Here is a 24,665-nt window from a genome sequence, read left to right as displayed (position 1 = left end):
TACTTGCGTTCCTCAGGAAAATTCTGGCAACATGCCAAAACAATAACTAAATATAAATATCCTTAAGTTGGGCCCTTGTGCAACCAAAGCAGCAGCAGACCCTACAATGGGAGCTGCAAGAGCAGCTGTAGTGGAAAGGAATGATGAAGAATTGGTGCAAACCCACCTAACCACTTTCCGGGACCCAAAACATGGCACCAGAAGCCTATCCCCTCCTTGAGCTACCAGCTAATACAGTTAGCCCTGTAGGTCAAGTAGTTGCAGTCTGAGCTGCAATGTCAAAGAGGTTCACAGATCAAACCCTGTTAATGATGCATGATGGGAATGGATAGAATGTCATCTTTGAAGTATTTCTACACTGCAATGTAAGCTCAGGGTTAGTAGAACTCAAAGGTAGCAGACCCTGGGTTTGTTAACCTAGGGCTTGAGTGTCAACACTCATTTGTTACTCCACATTAGGAATGGTTGAACCTCAGCTCCCAGACTAAGGCTCCAACATCTACACTGCATTTTGTGATCCTGAGTCCAATCACCCAAATCCCAGACTTCCTAGAGTACTCCCAAAATGTGGCCGCTCTAACCCTTTGTTCATGGTGCAGTGTGGGAAAACTTGATTGTCCCAAGAACAAAGAAAGTTGGCCCATGGGACTGTTAAATACTTTCAGCAGACTTCCAGAGCACAATTCCAGTAGGGCTCCATCTACACTGCAAAGCAATAGGGTTTGAACCCTGGGTACCAGCTTGACTCAGGCTTAGACCCTCCACCCTCCTGGGCCCCTGGGTCCAAGAGCTGGGTGAGTATGATTTGTGTGTAGACAGAAGGGGTGTTAGGCTTGAGCCTGAGTTTAAACCCTGGGTTTACACTGCAATGTGGACATACCCTCAATCACATACCAAAAAGCCACATTAAAAGTAAGTTGTTCAGATTGAGAAATCAAGTACTCAAAACTCAGGAAATGCCAGATTTAACTTGCCTGAAAACCTTAATTCTGCCCCCTTGTGCTCATGCACTATTAATACAGTTTTAATTACACAATCACATCTTGTTCTTCCCACAAGACCCCTGGCTCATTTGGTGCACAGAATGGATGCACAAGAGCACAGAATCAAGGATCCACAAGTTTAGGCTTAAAATCGGAGTAACTGGATGATGTTCTATGGCCTGTTATACAAGAGGTCAGACCAGATGATCTAAAGGTCCCTTCGGGCCTTAAAAATCTATGAATTATTTACACCCTTCATCCCCACACTGTATACAGTCACACACAGCCAACGTGTTCAAATGTAATATGGCCCTACACAAGGAAGTAAGGAGACAAAAATAAGGGAGTACTTTCATTCTCAGAGCAAGGAGGAACTAGGATGGGAACTGCTGACTAAGTCACAATTCCTTCCCAGGGTTCTTCCTAAAGCAGTGAAACCACATAAAGGGTCTGTACATACCACTGTGAGCAGAACATGAGTTCCACTGAAAGTTCCCTAAAGCTGCCGTGCCACTTTGTTTCTTTCTGTGTTCATATTTTAAAACAGCTTATTTAAAAATACAATTGGTGGTGTTTTATTGGTGGGTTTTGGTTTAAAAAGAAAATGAGAATCAGGTTTAAGACATCACAACATGATAGATGAAACATTTCTGTTTGTCATAATGAACTTTTCGCTTCTCTATTTTTAGCTGAGCTCTTGTTTCATTATGGAAAATGTTTAAGTGTATTTCTCAATGTCATCTTACAACACCACACTGTTTATTTTTAAAAAAAAATCAGCATTTAGGGCCCAATCCTCCCATTGAAATCGATGGGAAAATACCATTTTGCAGTCAGACCATTAAGTGATGTGTTCCTACAGTCCTTACTCAAGCAAATCTCCCCTGAAATCAGTGAGAGTTTTGTCCAAATAAAGACTGGACCAGCCCCAATATGTATAAGAAACCGTCACTATTCACATGTACAAAAAACCACAGTTTCCTCATGTCTTCTGTAAAGGTGCAAGTTACTGAAGGGCTGTCCAGCACAGTCAATTTTTCCACTGGCTTTATTTTTTAAAACTAATTTTGTTCAAAGTACTCTTCCAAAAAATAGAAAGTTGAAAGATAAACATACTTCTTTTAGCAAATGCCAGAAGAAAAATATGTTGTGGCAGTCTTTGGCCAACTTAAAATTGAAATGAATTTACATAATCAAAAATATATCTTAATTTTTGTTAAAACATTCTAAAAACTGACTGAACACATTTTTTTCAGATGAAAAAGTTTTACAACCACAGAAGTATTTTGCTTTGTAATTCACTCAGTTGCACACACCTTTTCCCCCTTCTTGGGAAAATATATCAATTACTTATTTTAAAAAAGTATTTTTGGCATGGCTGACCTGTAGAGATATGGAGCTAAGCAGAGTCAGTGAATCCGCTCACTCTGATATACACACATGATATGCAATTAAAATCTCCATTCACATTCCTACAGGGTTGTCAATCAAGAGAAAAGCCTTTTTGACAACATTCAGTGAAGCGTACCAACTAACTGCTGAACAGGGACTTAAACAGTAACAGCTTTTGTTACCAGCAAGAATAGATTTTACCAAGATTGGGTTGAGTTTCTAAAGAAATCATTATGTTCAACATTTTGGGGTTTTTCATTAAAAATGAAAATATGTCAAAAAGCTTTTGTATACTAAGCTATGATATTATGTAATACATCAGAGTTATCAAATATGTGAAAAAAACTAACCTTTGGACTGTAAGAAACAATTTAACCTTTTACATTTAGAACAATGATTACAAGGCAGTTTATTGGGGAAAAGAGGACATTTTGACCTGTTTGTTATGCACTAGCAGCTAATCTTTTCAACATTTTAAGTTGTCTGATCACAAATTAAAATTGGGAAGTCACCGTCCAGTTACCAAAATTATCCAGCTAAAATAACATAGTAAACATTCACAGCTTATGTGAACCTATTATTAGTATTTCAGAACTACTGCGTGAGCCTACATTTTCATTCATGAGTCTCTCTAGACAATATTATATACGTAGAATCTTTTCAAATGAACACTGAAGATGTCATGGCTATAACTTAGTTACTGTTTAGTACCTAATCAAAGAATGTATACCTCACAATAGCTTTAGTATACTTTAAAGTCATAAATCTATAAAAGCAGGGCACAGTAAAAATGAATATACTGTGCTTGTTAATCTGCTGCTGTGTGTGTTTTGAGCAATTAACCTTGGACTACAATTCTGAAACAAGTTAATATCAGATACTGAAATATTTTCCTTCTTACTTATCATGCTCTCTAACTGAAGAGAAAGCAGATGCATCCTGACTATTAACAGTCATGACAAATTGCCTTACTAATGAATGTTACACACTGAAAGTGCCATAACTGATTAAACTACAATTTCCCACTACCAGATAGAGAGAGACTTGGGAACTCCAGCAGTGGACAACTCTGATGTTCTGCCAACAGGCCTTCAGGGTACAGTGTGGTATTTAGAAAAACACACTGTAAATTCCATATGAATATATTCTAAAAGACTACATGGATACAACAGGTTTTAAAGAACATTAGATGAAACAGCTTAGATTTGTAGCTCATGAGTCATGTAAAAAGGATGTGTTTTAACAATTTTAGAATCATTACAAGGCTGGGTTAATAATATTTCTGTTGGGTTTTTCTACTCAACCACCCCCCTCCCAAAAAACATTGCTTGTGCTTTGCATTTCACATAAAATCTTTTTGTCAGTCTCTTTGTTGGTGCAAAATTGGCAGCAGTTCAAATTCAAAGTACTCCTATTCATTTACTGACCATTAAACCAATGTCATTCTAGTTCACATCAGCCAGAGAGCTAAGCTCTAAAAAACATAAAAGGCTTGCTTCACCACTGACGAATAATGCGTACATTTTTACAGAGCTTAAACCTTAATGCTTTGCTTGAAACTAACAATACAGTATATCTTATCATTCCTTTTTCACAAGCAGGCAGCTGCTGAAACGCTTGCCACTTCAAAATATCAATTGCTTGCCAGAGTTGTCCTCAACACACCCTGTCAAACTCATGTATATTGTGCAATGAAAATGGTGCAGGACTGAAAGCTAGAAATTGTGTCAAATTTTGCTGTAAGGGTATGATGTGCAAAGAACAATGTATGACAACCATAAAGACTACAAACAATAGCAGAGGAGCCAGACACTACATACATCACAACTGCGCCAGTACATATTTTATTGTATGTATTATATATTTAAAGCATGACAAATGTACCATTGTAGACTGTGCTACACAAAATAGAAACCCTTCAGCTAGTTAGGCTTTTTTTCATTTCTCTTGATGACAAATATGTAGTTAAATTTCTCTGCTTTTTGAGCATTTGTCTGAAAATCATATAGGAAAAAAGTATAAGGTTTTCAAAATGAGTAACAGAAACCAAAAGACAACAGTACAAGATGAGAAAATGAGATTTTGTTCAGTTAACACTTTTGCTTCTCTCTGGGAAGACACAGCCAGGGTTTCCTTAAAGAATATCTGAGGCTATACAAGAGAAATACAATAGCACTGTGCCCATAAATTACAGTATACCTAATTTTAATGCAGATAAGTGCTGGTCTATTGATTTGGATGTTTCCCTGGCAAAATGGAAATTCCATGTGAACTTGCTCTTTGTCTACAGAAAATAAATGTTAAGCTCTTTATGAATACTGCATTTTATGCCAAAAGGGAAATAAATAGGTTGCTAACATAACATATATATGGACTCTGAATAAAGTAAGTACGGGAGGGGGTGTATGTACATATATATTACACACACCCCCGTTTTTTCACACTTCATAATGTTTTCTTCAAGGGGTCCTGGCTGCTGAAAAAATGCTTCTTTTCAGAGTACAATCAAGCTAACTGAGGGAAAACTGGCATAATAAGCAACACGTCAAGTTAACTGTAAAGGTGACCATAGTAATACTAATCCTAAATTAAAGCAACCACAGATTGCTGAAATGGAAAAAAAATGTTTATGAGGAAAGATTAACATGAATATCTATTAATCTTTCCACAACACTGTTTAGGCTGCAAAAGTTTTAACATATAAGTTTCTAGAGGGCCATTAACTGATATCAGGCTAACTGAAATGAATATAAATGCTTTTAAGGTGTTAATAAATATTTTGGAAAGAGAATAGGTGTTTTAGGTGGCTGGGGGTGCTGACCTTTGCTGTGTTTATTAGAGGGACAATGATGCATTATTAACACACAGCAGCTGTACCTGAACTGCTGCCATGAACATAATAGCCTTTTATAGCCATCAGGGGAGTGAGATAGGAGGCCTTTATTAACCACTAGACATGATTAGCACATTATGTGAACTTTAGGAGGCAAATTATCTCTTACTGAAATATGTTGGTTATAAACTAATTGTAAACATGAATTTAAAACCTTACCAATGCAAAACTAAGAGTTTTACTACCATTTTGCAAATCATTGGCTAGCAATCTTAAGAAAAAGGGTTTCTGCTATATTCATACAATCTACCAAAACAACTATGTCTCAAAGACCTGATTCAACTAAGATCAAACTATCAAAGTATTAACAACTCTACTTCATGAATATTAATCTTGAGAAATAAAATAAAACATAAATTCAGTAAAACTGTTAATGAAGAAACCTGTTTATTTAATATATATTTTCTATTAATATTAAAAGCAATTCTTAAACGATTAGTTTTGTAATACATTTTCAAGAGTTAACTTGAAAAAGTAACATCATACTTTACTTCAGAAAGCTTAATTTTGGGAAAGATTATCCCATTAGCCTTAGCAAATGAACACAGCACTGAGAGTCCATTATGAATAGTCTTTTATGCCCTAGCAGAAAGTCATTAACATAGAATAAATCATTAGCTTTGATATTAAGCTTCTACTATCTGCAGGTTTCTATGACTAATGTTCATAACTGCATCTGCCAAATGAGAAAATATACTTTTTTTTGAAAGGTTATCTTCCATTTTACTATTATTTTCTGCCTTTGTATTATTTATTACTATTTCAGGATGATATAAATGTGATATATACATAAGGAATAAGTATTTTCTGTTATATACAGACACAAATCCTGTATGACATTCCAACCAAAAAGATGACCTATAATCATTTAATTTTTTTTATATATATATATACACACATACACATACACACACACCCTTTCCCTTCTCCTGTAATAATTGTCCAGATAGATCTTCACCTTCATGTGGTATCCATCACATTCCTCCTTCTAACTAGCTTCCTTGTTAACACATTCTGATTTCAGTGTGAGTTCTTCTCCAACAAGGAACATAGGACTGGGCCCCATTATGGATTTCCTTACTATAGCAAATTTAATAGCAGCTGTAGCTCTCCTGGAACCTTTAAGACCACACAAAGGTCTAGAATAACATTAGGAGACAAAAGCACTATCAAAGAAGCTCCATTTCTGTGTTTAGCCAGCCTGTATTTTTGAAAAAACAATCTCCACCAATCAAAAATAGCATGGTGAGCTAACAGGCAAGGATGCGAATGCTATGACAATCTAACATTTTCACTAACCTGGATTTATCAGATGCTCATGAAACTCAGGTGTGTTTTGTGACTTGGAAGGCAGTATGTTTCTTGGGAGGAAACTATGCTATTTGGATCTATCTCAAATCTGCTGACAGCCCAGCAAGAAACATTAACAAAATAGTTGAAGAAAACTGCTTAGATATATGTTTGTATTGCAAATGAAAGATTAAATACATGTATCAGTACAGCCATATAAAACACAAACTAAAAATAAAATATACTGTATAAAAGATCACAGGAGAGAGAACACCACAAGCATAAATATTAAAAATAACAACAGTATCATGACCTTTGTAGTAAACAATTTAATTTTGAAGATTTAACTCAAAATAAGAGTTTAGCTTTTGATTTTCAGTCAAACTGTTGGCTTATCAATGTAAAAATGCTTAAAGAAAAAAACACCGAAGAAAGCCAATCCTGGAAAACAAACTAAGCTGAAAAGAATTTTGCTTCTTAGCAATGGCCATTATGAAAAGCAGTTTTGTTACTGTTGTTGCTGATGCTACACAATCAGTATCTAAGTATAGTGTATTACCATGTTGCCATTTTCAAACTGAATGCTGTAGGGGAAAGTGTTATGACCAAGAAAATCTCATTCAGGTTAATGTGAATTCCATGTCTTAAAGTATTATGTAAGTGCTGCTATAATTAACACTCTGTTGGCACTTCCATTATAAACCACATTTTTGAGTACTTTATAACTCAGCCTTTTTAATGAGAAATTACTCCTTGGACAGAAAATTGGTACATAGGTTGTATAACACCAGCATCAATGCCACCAAAATGTTTAAATCGATTAGGCCAGATTTAAACTGAGCATTTTAGTGTTTACAGCCTATGCTAGTTGTTCACAAAACATGTGTCCACTTCACAAAAATAAATATAACTGCCACTAATTGTCATGATTGTCAATTTCACAGACCAAGAATTGAATGGACCCAGAGACCACACACTCACCACTACAAGTGGTTAATACTGAGTCACATTGCCAAAGCACAGGGGAAAGCTTTTGCTACCGCTATCCATGCTCTGTCGTGTCTGCTCTCAATTTGGGATCTCAGTCTCCAGAAATGTTGGTCTATTGCCTATCATGAGTATGACATTCACTTCGTTTGAAGAGCACAATATAAAAATGGAAAACTAAAAACTGTCCATTTTCATGTGACACTATGTAATGGAAAATCCTGATTTAAGAAAAACAAAAGGAAAGCTTTGCAGGCTTCTAGGAACTGCATGGTGCAAGCTCCTCATGAAAGTGCTGAGTGCCCTCAACTTCCACTGAAGTCAATGGGAGTTGAGTACTAATTTTCTCATAGGATCAAGCCCTGAGTCTTTATGGTGGATAGTGACATTAGCTATGTTTTAATTTGAATGAAACGCTGTACTCCTAATTTAGCATACCCAGCAGTGTACTGGTTTAGCTTTTTGTCCATAGACCTCACAACAGCTATTTTAAAGGCAGTGTTGCAAAGCTGAAATCCATTTTCTAATGGAACAATAAAATGTTACCTTTCAAAGATGTAAAAATGTTCTACAAAATAGGAAAATCTAGAATTATCACAAATATTACGATTTTAAAATATGGCAGCGAAAAGTTTTCTCAAAAGCCCATGTATATAGTAATTCCTATATTCCATGAAAATCAGGATCACATATTTTCCGAAACACTGGAATCTAAGCAGTCGTATTTGATGTTTGCTTGTATCTCTGGGACTTCATACTAGGAACTAGGGTCTAATCTAAGAGAAGTTCATTCAACTTCTTAATATGTGACATTTTTCTGAAATCTATTATAAGGCTTGAAAGCTTGCAAAAATCAACAACCAATGAAAACATTAATGTGACAGTTTAATCTTTTCTCTAAAAAGCACTAACAAATATCAGGTATGACCATCATGCACTAAGTTACCAAAGTTGTTCAGGGGAAAGAAAAAACATACCCTACTCAACATAAAGATTTAATTGAATCATCTACTGTTACGTGATACCCTAAAATCCCTCAAAAATACTGATACACAATTCTAGTTTTAGAGCTCTCTCTGGAGATCCCAGCATTTAGGAATATCAGCAAAAGAATGTATGCATAGTGAGCCATCAGAAAAAGTAGACCTTGGAAAGATACACTCTGGGACATTTTGTAAAGAGGAATATCCGTGTTGTATTTAGACCTGAAAATGTAAAATATTCTAAAATACTTCAGCTCCATTTAAGTCAAGTCACTAACAAAACTCTTATCTGTTTACAAAATATTACCCACGTTTTTTCACTTCAGTGTTATACAGCTTTTTCATTTTGTTTAGTCTTTGATTTTTGCAGGGGCAGGTTTGAGGGGGGGTTCCTCTTATTTTTTAAACAGCTACATTATTTCTCTGTCATCAGGCTATATTTTTTCATTGCATTAACAACTACCAGTGTATAAAGAGTGGATGAGTTGTAGGCTTCTTTATTTCTGAACTAGCTAGACTAGAATCCAGTGCATAATTCTGCAAGGCTAACTATTGGGAGCAGTAAAGACCATTATTTTCTCTCCTACTGTTGGCAGGGGTCAGCATCTCTGTCATCAGCAGTGTCAAAATATAATTATATTACTGATCCTTATGTGAGCAGATACTTAACACATGAAAACACCATAAAGTTGAAGACATGAAAATGTTTCAACTCTTCTTGTAATACTTGTGGAAACAGTCTTTGGAGATGGCAATACAATGAGGAAAGAAGAAGGAATATTATTACTGGGTAGGTATATGTTTAAACTGATGATCTGACATCTTCAAATAGTACAAAACCCAGACAATATTTTACTACTGAATTCATGCAGTATGCTTATTAAACATAATTTATTTTTGTAACATTAAATTAAATTAAGAGATATGATGTTACTTAAAACAGACGTCAATTAAATAAACTGTTCTTATTAGCCCATAAATGTCTGAAATGCAGTTATGCTTCAAGTTTCAAGGGATGAACAGTATTACCTCAAGTCTAAATCTGTATGTCCACTATGTTATTTTAAAGGCTGACCTATATACAGCAGCATACCATCCAGTCTGTCTGTTTGTATAAGAGATACCTCACACAGTTGCCATAACCAACATTGTTTGCATTGTTCTTTCACTTTTCTCCTTCCATGGGTTATGTGAGAGAAACAAGGAAAAGTCTGCATTGCAAGATATGCAAAGCAAAATGTGCATTTAACAGTAAATAAAGGAATGTTAAAATAATGTTCTAAACATTTGTGCCTAAGTTTATAAAACAAAGATCTAAGCAGTCTTTTGAAACAAAGACTGCCACCTGAAACGCAGTTGAGCAGAAAGATGGGACTGTATGATCTACATTATTGCATTTTCTTTTAAGAAGCCACCAAGAGTGATTCATTCTGACTACAGATACCCAAAATACATATGTATATGTGGACTGCATAATTAAAAGCCTAAAACAATTATCTGATCGTTAATAAAATGTATGTTAACAGATCACTTATAAAACTTTGAAGTCCCTGACTATCTGGGCAATGTACCTAAATTAGCAGCCATTTAATTAAAGTAAATATGTCACAGAATAAAGTTAATCAAACAATCTTTAATTTTTACCGAAAACAACCCACAGATAAGGGGCCAAACCCTGCAATCATTATTCAAACAAAACTTCCATTATTTCTAAGAGAGCAGGATCCTGTCCAGAATGAGGATTCCAGGATTTAGCCCAAGGTAAACAACATCAAACAAAACTAGTCTATCATTCTACTCTGGAATATGGATCCATCACACTCCAGCAAATGATACCCTTTGCTTTTAGATATCAGCTGTAAATAGTCCACCAAACTTTCTGAAAACAAGTTCTAGGAACCTCCTTCAAGCCACTGAAAACACATGAATGAAAATGAGTGACAGGATGAATATTTTTAAAGCAACTAAGTGTTTAGAGCAGGGCAGATAAGTTTTCACAGCAATGTTAATCATGCTGGGTAGAGGAACTGAGGGAAGAGGTTGAAAATGAAATGTTCAGTAAATGCATGCCTCTCAAGGGCCTAGCAAACCTATTCAGTCTATTTAATATAATCAATGATCAGTGGCAAAGATGTTTGATAGAGGCATGTTCATGCTGTAGAAGGTAACTTATATGAAATATTCTTTGTAAGTCTTCTCCAAGCATAAAAATTATGTCTTATGACTGTGCATTTTTTAAGTCCATTATCAGTCCAGGCTAAGTTAAATAGAAGAGTTACAACTTCTCTACAGAATGAGTGCCTCATTTGCATTTAAAAAGAACAGTTTGCTCCTTCATACATGGCATGACTTAAAAGAAGCTTCAACCAGCTAGTAAAAAAAAAAAAAAAAATCTGAAAACGACTTTCTAAATTAATTTATTCGATTTGCAGTGCAACCAACCAAAAATGATTTAGAGCACTTAATTGGAAAATGATTTAATATATTAAAGTAATTCCTGATTTTCCAAAGCATTTAACTTTTAAATTAAATCTGGCCCACTTTCTCAAGAATGATGAGTGAAATGTGTATTCAAGTCATTACCTTCTTTTTGAAGCTTTAAATCACTGATAGGTTTAATAACGTTTGTCCAGTTTCATTGCCAAATGGGTCTTCAGACACTCTGGTGCATATGTCATTAATTCTACCACATTCTTTACTTTCCAGAACTTGAAGGTTACAATTTACAATAAAAGAGAAAATATTGAATATGGCAAGTCAGAGACCAAAAGCAGTATCACAATGATCGCTATGAACACATTTAAAGTGTACCACGTATATTCTCCTGCACGCAGCTGCCTCGCACCCACCCCCATCCCATCCACCCCCAAAGTTCACTCTTCTCCCAAACTTCTCCTGATCTATATGGCAGCCTGCATAGACACTGAAAACCGTGGTTACTTAAACATTGCTAAAAAATGTTCCTCTGGGATCTCTTTTGAAACTTCCTTAGGGATCAGTCAGAAGGGACCTGATTTAACCCTGAATTCTCTAACTCCATTGACTATAGGAGAGTTACACCAAGGATGAATTTGGTCCTTTATGTTGCGAATGGTAGGTTAGATTATGCTAGAAACCCTTCCTGAAAACTGAGGGGGGGCTTCATCATAATGCTGCAAACACTGCTTCTAAACAGATTATATCTGACTTTATTGTTTGTTTATTTTTTATCACTGAGTCTATGCAGTTGCCAGGAGTGAAGGGGACAGCCCTAAATATCTATGACATGTGGTGTGATTTGTGAACCCACCATGACAATGGACAAGCAGAAAACACAGTAGTGTTTTCAAACGAGTTAAACTGAGAGTACTGCTCCTCTGCATTGGGCATCTCCCCCTTCTCCCAGTGCGTGTTGCAAGGGTTGGGTGGCAATTAGCAGGCACAGAACCCTCTGAAAGACATACCAAACAGCAAGCAAGTCTCCTTGCTGACTACATACACTACCAGCAGCAGAGTTTGCATTGCATAAACATCTGCTACAGTCTGCAACAACAACCTCCCAAGACAGATTTTAAACAAAAGCCTAAAACACACAGGTTTAAACAAATCTTCCGGTAAGTGCTTGTTCCCAGCTTTCTCCCCTGGAGGGGGTGTGCTCAAGAAGTGCTTTGGGTAACTTGCACTTCCTGATTATTTCCTATGGCTAGCGTTTTATTCGTGGGCAAAGCCCATTCCACAACAGCAAAGAAAGTGCAGATCGTGCATAAAATAGCAGCTGGCTCACACCACTGAGACAGTAATAATGAAAATATCCCTGGTCTCTTGTTCATAGGCAGACGGATCGCGAAGTGATCCTGAATCACAGCCGCAAAACGAGTACAAGAAAACCCAATGCTTGGGTCTTTTGTAAATAACACTAGGCTGCTTTGCAATCCCTCCTTCTCCCGGGCTCTTGTTGTAAACTTCTCTCTTTAGAGACATAACCCTATTTACAGTCATTTAATCAAGTTACGGAGGAATTAATAACGCAGTTGCAGAGCCAGAACAAAGTCGATGTTCTGTTCAGAACAAACTTGTCACCACCCATTTAATTCTGTACACAAAATAAAAAGCGTGGTCCCGTCATCACAGATTGCTAAGTACAGGCTTTTCGTGAGCCTTGACACATGAACTGGAGGGTTCGCACATAGCTTCCCATTATGTTTTGACTTGGGAAAAACAAATGGAGAGACTTTGTTTGTTTGGTGGGGGAGAGGGGTATAGAAGACAGAGTTACCTGTTCAGTTAAATATCCCACAAGGACATCCTTTTTCCACGCTGTTTCTCAGAAAGAAATGTACAAAATAGCTACTTAGACTTCCAGTTTGGGGAAGAGGTTATGAAAAATCCTCTCCTCCCCCACCTCCCAACACACCCCGTCCGCCTCCAAACTATTCTGGGATTTTATTTTAGTCATTCCACTAGAGAGAGAGAGAGAGAGAGAGAGAGAAATAGATACACGGGTAGATTCCCAGCAAGAAGCAAGGTATCAGAGAAAACGCTCTCACTTTCCTGCACCATCAGGGTGTTTGGAAAACACCCAGAATTTGCCTAAAATATAACATTTTACAACCACATCGCCCCCCTCGAACAACTCCCACCCCGCAAGAATGGCTTTGGTGTGGCTGCCTTTGCTTGAGAGGTTAACTCAGTGTGCAGCCTGCCAAGATTTAGCTCCCATTTACGCACAGCAAAACAACACCACAGATAAAGCACCTCAAATAAAACAAAACACAAGTCACCTTGTTGCAATAGTAGGGGTCCAGGCAGGGAGAAGGTCCCAGACAAGGGGTATCAGGAGTGGCAGCAGGCTGTGGTGGTGGAGGTGGTGAATAAAATCTTACGTCCATTTCACTAAAACATCAAGCAAACTCCTTTCCTCTTTTTCCCCCCTTTTTTTACTTAACGTTCGTGCAACAACAAAAAAAAACACAACAAACAACAACAACAAAAACCCCAAGCAGGTTGAGAAGAATCAGCAAGAGGTGCCTGAGTTTAGGAGAAAAAGAAACACCTTCCTTGCCTCACATCCGTTGGTGGTTTGTAAAGAAAGAGAGAGAAAAAACTCTTCCAAAAAAGCACCAGTCTGCAGATGTCTGGAAGAGAACCAGCAGCAAACCCTCCTTCTTCTCCTAGAGCAGGGCAGGTAACTTAGAGTATTGTTTTCCCTGCACACACATGCACTGGTCGCTAGCCCTGGGTGTAGATTTCGCTCTCTATTGGATTCTCTGAGTTGTTTCCTTTCCTCTCTCTCTCTCGCCTCTCTCTCTCTCTCTCTTTTTTTTTTTTTTTAAATCTCTATCAGTGTGTGAGTGTTGGGGGGAGGGGGATTTTCGTTTCTCCACCTTGGGGAAGGGGGAAAGCTAGTGCACACCCGTGAGGCGTGGGGGGGGGGGGGGCGAGGCGGAGGCGCTCCGCTGGGCTGGCCCTGGAATGGCTGCCCCGTGCTGCTCGCCGGGAGGAGGAGAGGGACACCGTGTGCGCCGCTTCCAGAGCCGCGGCTCCGAGTGTGTTTCACACAAAGGGGCTCGCGAGCGCAGAGCCATTCGCGGCTGCCCAGGACGGGGCTGGGGAGTGCCGAGAGGGGGCGCTGCTGCAGCACCCCCCGGCCGCCACCCGACCGCCTGCCAGTTACTATGGTGCCTCCTCAGCACAGCGCGGCTGCCCTGCCCCGAGGGGAAGGAGAGGAGCCGGGATAGGGCGGGGTGGAGAAGGAGTTAAAGCAGGGGGCAGGGAGCAGCAAAAAGGAGGGTGGGGAAGCACTTAACTGGGACCCAGGAGCTCTGGGGTTTCTGTTCCTGACTCTGCCACAGGCTTCCTGGGTGGCCTTGGGCAAGTCACCCAGGGAACCTCTTCGCTGCCAGGAAATACCCACAGCATGGAGTCTGGGAGCCTGGGTCAGCCAGCAGGGGGCTCGGGAGGCAGGGTTAAGAATTGCAGTGTAGATGTTCAAGCTGGGGCTACAGCCTGGGCGCTGAGCCCCAAGATCTCAGGGCTTGGCCTCCAGCCTGAGCCAGGAAGTCTACACTGCAATTATTAGCCCCACAAGCCTGAGTTAGCTGACCAGGTCTTTTATTACAGTGTAGCCATATCTTCAGGGTGTGTCTACACTGTACATTAAGCCGAGACTCTCACGTTTGACCACAACTCCATCCCTTACGTCCACACACAGATCAGTCTGTCCTAGGACCCTGCTAGAGGCGTGGGCTAGGGCCCAAGTCTCTCTATGACTTGCAGTGTGGATGGATGTCAAGCCACAGACCTGAGACAGAAAGTTTGCGTAGATCAGTCTGGACACATTAGCACAGCCTTGAGACCTGGGTCCAGCAACTGTTAAGCCCAGGTTTACAATGCAGTGTAAATGTTTATCCAAGTGTGGGCTTGGAAACACTGGGTTCCACAGACCAGGGCTTAGTGTGCAGTGTAAACATACCTTTAATGTCCCTTTGCATCTCAGTTCCCCACCCCTAACCTGGGGATAATTATTCTTCCCAACCTCACAGGCATGTTGCCAGGACAACACCATGAACACCTGGGACACACATTCAGTGTCGCTATTTCTCAAAATGTTATCACGAATCTCGTGATATCCTGTGGAGTCCATGGAAACATATGAGTAGGGGAAAAATCTCATCTTCCACTTTAAAAAAATAAAGTAATTTTCTATACTTCATGGTGGCAGAGACAAGCTTGAAATTATGACCTGAGTACACCATAATGGCTCAAAAAACAAAGGCAAATAAAACTAATCTGAAATGTATTATTATTATTATTAAAATATTTTATGAGTTTAGGGAGTCTCACCCATGAGTTTTGAATGGTTTAGGTTGGCAATATTGCTTGGGGCTGGCACAATATAAGTACTTACCATAGACAGATCAAAGAGGAAAATGGGAGGTGGGGTAGGGAAATAGGGAGGCAGAGAGGGTATCAAAAACAGGGAAGAGGAGCAAAAAATAGTGGGAATAAGGGTAAAAATGAGGGGAGGGAGGATAGGCAAAAACATGGGAGAGAGGGGCAGGTAAGCAAAAAAAGGGTATAAGGGAATAAAAACAGGGGAAGAGAAGGACCTTTAGGGGGATCACAAACAGGCCCCAGTGGCTTTCCTGCTGGCTTTCTGTCTGAGTTTTAATCAAGAACAGGAGGGATACAAAATAATGCAGATCTGTAGGAAGGATGGTACAGGAAAGACACCTTGAAATTTGGTAGATTTAAATATCACTGCACATTTACAGAGATAATATGGAAGAAGAGAAAGTACCTTTTTACTTCTTCATTTAAAAAAGTCTAGGGTATGTCTACACTACGAGATTAGGTCGAATTTATAGAAGTCGGTTTTGTAGAAAGTGTTTTTATACAGTCGATTGTGTGTGTCCCGCTCTAAGTGCATGTAGTCGGCGGAGTGTGTCCACAGTACCGAGGCAACCGTAGACTTCCGGAGCGTTGCACTGTGGGTGGCTATCCCACAGTTCCCGCAGTCTCCGCCGCCCATTTGAATTCTGGGTAGAAATCCCAGTGCCTGATGGGGCTAAAACATTGTCACGGGTGGTTCTGGGTACATATCATCAGGCCCCCTTTCCCTCCCTCCTTCCATGAAAGCAAGGGCAGACCATCGTTTTGCGCCTTTTTTCTTGAGTTACCTGTGCAGACGCCATACCATGGCAAGCATGGAGCCCGCTCAGCTAACCATCACCGTATGTCTCCTGGGTGCTGGCAGACGCGGTACTGCATTGCCCCACAAGCAGCAGTTTATTGCCTTTTGGCAGCAGACAGTGCAGTATGACTGGTAGCTGTCATCGACGTAGTCCTGGGTGCTCTTTTAACTGACCTTGATGAGGTCAGGGGCGCCTGGGCAAACGTGGGAGTGACTCAGCCAGGTCATTTCCCTTTTAAGTTTCATCTCATGGCGATTGAGTCCTACCGGCAGTGCACTGTCTTTTAATCAGCTGCCAGCAGAAGATGATGGCCAGCAGTCATACTGCACCGCCTTCTGCAGAGCACCCAGGAGATGACAATGGCTAGCAGTCATACTGCACAGTCTGCTGCCAGCAAGATGTATAAAGATAGATGAAGTGGCTCAAAACAAGAAATAGACCAGATTTGGTTTGTATTCATTTTCTCCACCCTCCATCTGTGAAATCAACGGCCTGCTAACCCCAGTTTTGAGTTCTATCCTTGAGGGGGCCATTCTGTTTCTCACAAAGCCACCCCCTTTCTTGATTTTAATTCCCTGTAAGCCAACCCTGTAAGCCATGTCATCAGTCGCCCCTCCCTCCATTAGGGCAACGGCAGACAATAGTTCCGCACCTTTTTTCTGTGCAGATGCCATACCACGGCAAGCATGGAGCCCACTCAGATCACTTTTGCAATTAGGAGCACATTAAACACCACATGTATTATCCAGCAGTATATGCAGCACCAGAACCTGGCAAAGCGAAACCGGGCGAGTAGGCGACGTCAGCGCAGTGACAAGACTGATGAGGACATGGACACAGACTTCTCTCAAAGCACGGGCCCTGGCAATGTGGGCATCATGGTGCTACTAGGGCAGGTTCATGCAGTGGAACGCCGATTCTGGGCTCAGGAAACAAGCACAGACTGGTGGGACCGCATAGTGTTGCAGGTCTGGAACAATTCCCTGTGGCTGTGAAACTTTCACATGCGTAAGGGCACTTTCATGGAACTTTGTGACTTGCTTTCCCCTGCCCTGAGGTGCAAGAATACCAAGATGAGAGCAGCCCTCACAGTTGAGAAGCAAGTGGCAATAGCTCTGTGAAAGCTTGTAACACCAGACAGCTACTGGTCAGTCGGGAATCAATTTGGAATGGGCAAATCTACTGTGGGGGCTGCTGTGATGCAAGTAGCCAACGCAATCAAAGATCTGCTGATATCAAGGGTAGTGACCCTGGGAAACGTGCAGGTCATAGGGGATGGCTTTGCTGCAATGGGATTCCCTAACTGTGGTGGGGCCATAGACGGAACCCATATCACTATCTTGGCACCGGAGCACCAAGCCGCCGAGTACATAAACTGCAAGGGGTACTTTTCAATAGTGCTGCAAGCTCTGGTGGATCACAAGGGACGTTTCACCAACATCAACGTGAGATGCCTGGGAAAGGTACATGACGCTCGCATCTTCAGGAACTCTGGTCTGTTTCAAAAGCTGCAGGAAGGGACTTTATTCCCAGACCAGAAAATAACTGTTAGGGATGTTGAAATGCTTATAGTTATCCTTGGGGACCCAGCCTACCCCTTAATGCCATGGCTAATGAAGCCACATACAGGCAGCCCGGACAGTAGTCAGGAGCTGTTCAACTACAGACTGAGCAAGTGCAGAATGGTGGTAGAATGTGTATTTGGACTTTTAAAAGCATGCTGGCGCAGTTTACTGACTCGGTTAGACCTCAGTGAAACCAATATTCCCACTGTTATTACTGCTTGCTGTGCACTCCACAATATTTGTGAGAGTAAGGGGGAGACGTTTATGGTGGGGTGGGAGGTTAAGGCAAATCACCTGGCTGCTGGTTACGCACAGCCAGACACCAGGGCGGTTAGAAGAGCACAGAAGGGCACGGTGCTCATCAGAGAAGCTTTGAAAACCAGTTTCATGACTGGCCAGGCTATGGTGTGAAAGTTCTGTTTGTTTCTCCTTGATGAAACCCCCCGCCCCTTGGTTCACTCTACTTCCCTGTAAGCTAACCACCCTCCCCTCCTCCCTTCGATCACCGCTTGCAGAGGCAATAAAGTCATTGTTGCTTCACATTCATGCATTCTTTATTAAGTCATCACACAAATAGGGGGATAACTGCCAAGATAGCCCAGGAGGGATGGTGGAGGAGAGAAGCACCAGGAGGGATGGTGGAGGAGGGAAGGATAAGGCCACAGAGCACTTTAAAACTTATTGAATGCCAGCCTTCTGTTGCTTGGGCAATCCTCTGGGGTGGAGTGGCTGGGTGGCCGGAGGGGCCCCCCTACCACGTTCTTGGGCGTCTGGGTGAGGAGGCTATGGAACTTGGGGAGGAGGGCGGTTGGTTACACAGGGGCTGTAGCGGTGGTCTGTGCTCCTGCTGCCTTTCCTGCAGCTCAACCATATGCTGGAGCATATTAGTTTGATCCTCCAGCAGCCTCAGCATTGAATCCTGCCTCCTCTCATCACGCTGCCGCCACCTTTCAACTTCAGCCCTCTCTTCAGCCTGCCACTTACTCTCTTCAGCCCGCCACCTCTCCTCCCAGTCATTTTGTGCTTTCCTGTGCTCTGACATTGTCTGCCTCCATGCATTCGTCTGTGCTCTGTCAATGTGGGAGGACAGCATGAGCTCAGAGAACATTTCATCGCGAGTGTGTTTTTTTCACCTTCTAATCTTCGCCAGCCTCTGAGAAGGAGAAGATACTTGATCCTTTAAACACATGCAGCTGGTGGAGAAAAAAAGAAAAGGGACAGTGGTATTTAAAAAGACACATTTTATAGAACAATGAGTACACTCTTTCACGGTAAACCTTGCTGTTAACATTACATACATAGCACATGTGCTTTCATTCCAAGGTCGCATTTTGCCTCCCCCCAGCACGTGGCTAGTCCCTGATTCTGGGACTCCATCATGGTCACCTCTGCTGATGAGCTCTGCATGGTCACCTGCAGCTTGCCATGCTGGCCAAACAGGAAATTGAAATTCAAAAGTTCGCGGGCCTTTTCCTGTCTACCTGGCCAGTGCATCTGAGTTGAGAGTGCTGTCCAGAGCGGTCACAATGGAGCACTCTGGGATAGCTCCTGGAGGCCAATACCGCCTAATTGTGTCCACAGTACCCCAAATTCGACCCAGGAAGGCCGATTTCAGCGCTAATCCCCTTGTCAGGGGTGGAATAAGGAAATTGATTTTAAGAACCCTTTAAGTCGAAAAAAAGGGCTTTGTCGTGTGGACGGGTGCAGGGTTAAATCGATTTAACACTGCTAAATTTGACCTCAACTCCTAGTGTAGACCAGGGCTAAGAACTTTAATGACCTCTCCACAGATAAGCCTTGGTGATCACTCCTAATTCCATAGTGATGTTTAAATCTACCACATGCTCATATACACATTTGCTTCATAAGATTCAGAGCGTAAAAGTACTTTCACTGTTGTGTGTGTATTTATGAAAATATTCTTTCTTAACATTGTATAAAACCAACAACCCTAAAACAAACATTTTAAAATATATTTTGGTTTGTTAAGTAACAAAAAATGTGATTGTTAAGAAAATAAAGCAATGCTTCTGTGAGAACCATTGATCTCTGTGTTCAGTGGTTCAAACATTTTCATAGTGTGAAGAATCTATTAAGATAGGGTGTGTTTAATGACCACCTGCACATCCAACCACCCAAACCTGATATCACCTTTTCCACTAGCAACTATAAAGACTGGTTACATAATTTATATATAGAGAGACACCAGATAAGAAGGGCCTGAAGCAGGGTTCCTTTTGCATACTTTAGTTTAATTGACCAAAAGTACCTCTGGAGATTCTCAGTGTTACCATTCTCATAATTTTATTATTAAAAGTCTTGTGATATTAGGTGTTTTTCTTAAACCCTCTTTCTTGGCTTCATGTGATTATGACAGAATCTCAGCTTTTATTTTCTTTAAATAAATAAGTTTCGAGATTTTATGGTTGTGGAGAAAATATTGAAAATGTGGTACAAGTTCATCCTAAAGGCTCATCCATAAGAAGGCAAATAAAAAGAGCCCCAGAAATGTATTCTTTAAAAAAAAACAATCATGATTTTCCAGGGCCTGATTTGGGATTGGCAATTAGGAGAATCCCAAACTGTTTTTTCAAGCATGTTATTGCTTGAAGACTGACAGATATTTCACTGTTGCTAATGGTTTGTCCATTGACCATAGTCTGATGCAGAGGAAGGGAAAGAGCTCTGTCAGGAAGCTCTGTACTGAGAAGCTGCTAGTGAGAGGCTACTGTTACTCAGAAGCTGTGGTTTGTCTTTCTGGTTTGTAGAGGAGTATGATAATAAAGATGTTGATTCTAAAAGAATTGCTCTGGATGCTAGATGCAGAGGTGAGGATTTGGGTATCTGAATGACAATGGAGTACAAAAATACAAGCAGCAGGATAAATTGTAACATTAGATTTAAATGAAAAATAATGGTAATGCCCTTTGTGACAGATAGTGCACACACAGGCAATATCTCTGGGGACCAAATTGTATTAGGTTTATGTATCACTGTAGACCATTGTATGCAGCTCCAGGAGGGAGGGTTACAACAACTGCTCCAGGAACCAAAATTAATGGGGGAGAGGGGTGATGAAGGTGAATTACTTAGATTGTAAACACTTCCAGAGAGGTACCTCCCCATAGGGAGGCTTGCACATACTGATACAAACTGGGTTTCCCAGAGACCAACAGACAAAGAAAGGGCTTTTGGCATCAGATGGCTGTATTTAAGCTAACTCAAGGGGGCAGGCACTCTGGATCTTGAATTCAGGCCTGTGCTACGTAACTCCAGTTACTGACTCCAGCTTGACCCTTGGCATGACTGCTGACCCCAGCTCCAGCTTAATCCTTGGCATGGCTTCTGACTTTGACACTGGCTCCAACCTTTGGCATGGCTTCTGACTCTGGCTTTGACATTTTGCATGACTTCCAACCATGACCCTGACTCTGTCCCTGGCTCTGACCACTAGGTCAGACCATCCCATTACAGGCCCTGACAGCTTGCTCAGACCAATTTGCTCTCCTCTGGGACTCATTACTGAAACCCTGGACTAAGTATGGACATGACTAAGGCTCTCATCCCTCCATTGTCCCAGGGGCCTATGAGCCTGCAGGAGCAGATTGCTGCCCTCCAGACTGAGGGACCAAGTGCTATGGCTACAGACAAGGAATCGCTCCTTCTGTGAGCAAGCTACAGCCCTTGGAGTAGCTGCTGGTACCCACTTGGCTGCCCTTACGATGCCAGCTCAGTTAACTGACCCCGGAGTCCCTCTGCCGAAAAGATATGATGGTACCCAAAATAAGTTGTGTGGGTTCCTTACCCAATGCAGACTCCTGGTTATGCTCCAGGAGTGTTAAACAGATCAAGTTAAGGTGGGGCTAGTACTGAGCCTGCTTACTGGGAGCAGGAGAGGGCTCTGGTGTGGGCCTCTTCCCCTTCTAGAGCAGGATCACCTAGTGTAGACTAATTGGGACTTAGTCTTACAAGTATTCGCCATTATATTTGATGACCCTCACAAAGCCCGCAGGGCAGAGACTGCCTAACAAAAGCTTCGGCAAACCCTGGGGTCAGCTCCTTCTTAGGTCTCCCAGTTCACACACTTAGCCATAGACACAGCCTGGAACAATGCTGCTGACCTCCATCAGTTTCCGCATAGTCTTTGTGAAAAACTAAAAGATGAGCTGGCCCCCTGCCAATTTGTAAGGAACTGCCCCTGTCAGCCTACCAATTTAGAAGTCTTTATGGATTTATATATCCTGATAGACCTATGTATCCTGATAGACACCAAATTGCACAAACAGCAACTGGAATGTAACAGGGCCCTGCCTACCTCCTGCACTCACCCTAGGCTAAGCCCTCAGGCCCAAGCAAGCTCAGCTTCAATCAAGCCCATGCAGACTGACCCACCTGTTCCTGAGCGAGGAAGAGTGTAGAAAACAGGAGAACCTCTGCTTCTATTGTGGTGGAGCAGCATATGCAGTATCCACGTGTCTTGTCAAAACCTCTGCTAACCCAATGACAGGAAAATGAGTAATCCCACACCCAGTCAGGGTCACGAACCTGGTTACCACCAGGGAGAAACCCCAACGCTATGTTAAACCAAGAGTTCCTTCTGCAGATTCTCTTGCAGCTGTGGATCCCAGTGGTTGAACAAATCTGTGTTCTCAGTCTTCCAGTACAGCCCAAGGTTATCCCAGATCTGGTAGAAACAGTAGACAGGTCACCTCTGGCATTGGGCCTGGTGACACAGGAGACCACACTACTGGAAGTGGTGATTGGGTAACACTGGGAAGTTCTACAATTTAGCCTTATTTTCTCCTCAGATGTCACCCTAATTTTAGAGGCACCCTGGTTAGCCCATCATGACCCCCATATTCTGTAGTCCCAACTCATTTCCTTCCCGTCAGGCTACTGACGGCCACCTTATTGAACCCAGACACACCAACCCAGCACAAGGAACTACTGAGACTACCAGGATGTCTTTAAAACACAGCACATGGACTCACTGCCCTACATCATGTGTACAATTCCCCCATCAACCTTCATCTCAGAGCCACAGTTACTTTTGGGCATATATATTCTATCTCACAACAGAGCTAGCAGTGTTAAGGGAATACCTTCAGGAAGACTTAGATAAAGGCTTTATGCACTGCTCTACCTCTCCCGCAGGCACCCTTTTTGTAAAAGAAGAAGGATGGTTCTCAGGGCACTGAACTAAATAACCATATGCAATCGGTACACTTAACCATTAGTCTCAGAGCACTTAAACCAAACAGGATCAGTTTTGATGTTCACCAAACCGGACTTTACAAGAGTATGTAATTTAGTTCAAATCAGGGCAGGAGACTAGTGGAAGACAGCCTTTAAAACTTGGTATGGACATTTTGACTATTTGGTAATGCCCTTTAAACTCACCAGCGCTCCTGCCACCTTCCAGTGACTGATCAAGGACATATTTTGAGATATCCTAGACTAGTTTGTGGTAGCATATCTAGATGATACCTTAATCTACTCCAGTGATCGAGCCAGACACAACCATCATGTTGGTGAACCAGCACAGGTTGTATGCAAAACTGGAAAAATTGTGTATTTGACCAGTCATCTGTCAAATTTGTATGGTTCACTTGTCAGCAGATGGACTATGGATGGACCCTCAGAATGTATTAGCAAGATCCCTGGAGCACATGAGACATGCAAAGATTCATGGGGTTTACTAACTCTTAAAGGAGGTTTATTCCAAACTTCTCAGAGGCTACAACCCCTATCACTACCATTCTCCAAAAACCCACAAGCTTTCACTGGTCTCTGGAGGCTCTCTGGAGACCTTTGAATGGATGAAGATAGCTTTCATGTCTGCCCCAGAGCTAGTCTACCCTGATCCTGACCAACTCTTTATCCTGAAGGCTAATGCCTCTGATGTAGCCATTGGGGTAGTACTATCCCAAAGAACAGATTATTGTAAACATAGTGAAAATAAGAAATTGACCTAAGGCCTCTTTAAACTGTTCTAACTGAAACTTGAATTTGTTTATTTGAATATGATGCAACATTGTTTTCTAAATTAAAAATCCATTGTAAGAAATAATAAAGGTTTTTTTTAACTCTAAGATGTATTTTCTCATCGTCATTAATACTATAAGCTTGTGTCAGAAAAAAAAAATCACAACCCAATACAAGAGAGGATGTCATAGTTCAGAAGGCTTTGCTCCATTTGGCACATTTTTGAGGATTTGTGACCCAAAACAACAGAAATGGCACAGAGGTGTGTATGTTGTAACACAAGTATGATATAAGTGTGTGGAGGATGAGATTCTAGTATAACTGGGTATGTATATAATGGATGAGCATCCTGACACAGGTCTAACTGATAGCTACACACGTCATAAAGTCAAAAAGTCACCTCTTCTGGGGACTGATTTCTTAAGTAGCTTGTTATGGTAGGTCTCACTGACCCTAACAGCAATAAGGAGATCAGCCTTTCTTATCATTGAACTCTTCTTGATGATTTTTGTAGTGTGCAGTATTAGACAGAAATCTTCTTTCTAGGTCAGGGATATGTTTTTTTACCTCTTATTTTTCTAGAACAAATATATGAAGTCCATTGTAAGGCAAATCTAATTTCTATTAATTCTTGAGATCCCATATTTTATTTTGTAGTCTCTCAAGGTAACAATGCATTCTAAATTTTGGTCTAAGGTCATATAGTTTGATGATTGTTGTTGTTTTATTAGTTCCCCTTGTAAGACAACAGAGCTCAACATCACCTGGTCATGTTTAATGATGTTCTCCTCCAAATGTTCTGCTTCTGCTCTGGTTGTTGAAATAGAATCGACATTGATTTCATTTCAGAATGAACTGTGCAATGTGACCAATAGTTGGGGATGAAGAGGCAGAATAGATTATTAATCTTTAAA

At 41.1% G+C, this 24,665-nt stretch overlaps 1 protein-coding gene across 3 annotated transcripts in view; it reads right to left on the bottom strand.

Annotated features, from left to right (window-relative positions):
- TOX (thymocyte selection associated high mobility group box) overlaps positions 1-13,878 on the bottom strand; it is a 276,457-nt gene extending 262,579 nt beyond the window's left edge. For 2 of the 3 annotated variants that reach the window (XM_084619135.1, XM_084619133.1), the window contains exon 1: positions 13,289-13,878. In XM_084619135.1, coding sequence (XP_084475261.1) covers positions 13,289-13,396 — 108 coding nt within the window. In that variant the 5' untranslated portion in view covers positions 13,397-13,878. Of the gene's footprint in view, positions 1-12,783; positions 12,868-13,288 lie in introns of those variants that run through there. The other variant, XM_084619134.1, reaches the window with a different exon arrangement.
- Between the last annotated feature and the right edge of the window lie 10,787 nt (positions 13,879-24,665).

The sequence above is a fragment of the Lepidochelys olivacea genome (genome assembly GCF_965140295.1).
Source record: "Lepidochelys olivacea isolate rLepOli2 genome assembly, chromosome: 2".
Lineage (NCBI taxonomy): Eukaryota > Metazoa > Chordata > Testudines > Cheloniidae > Lepidochelys > Lepidochelys olivacea.
The sequence above is the reverse complement of the archived record's forward strand: the minus strand, read 5'-3'. Positions and strand labels throughout refer to the sequence as shown.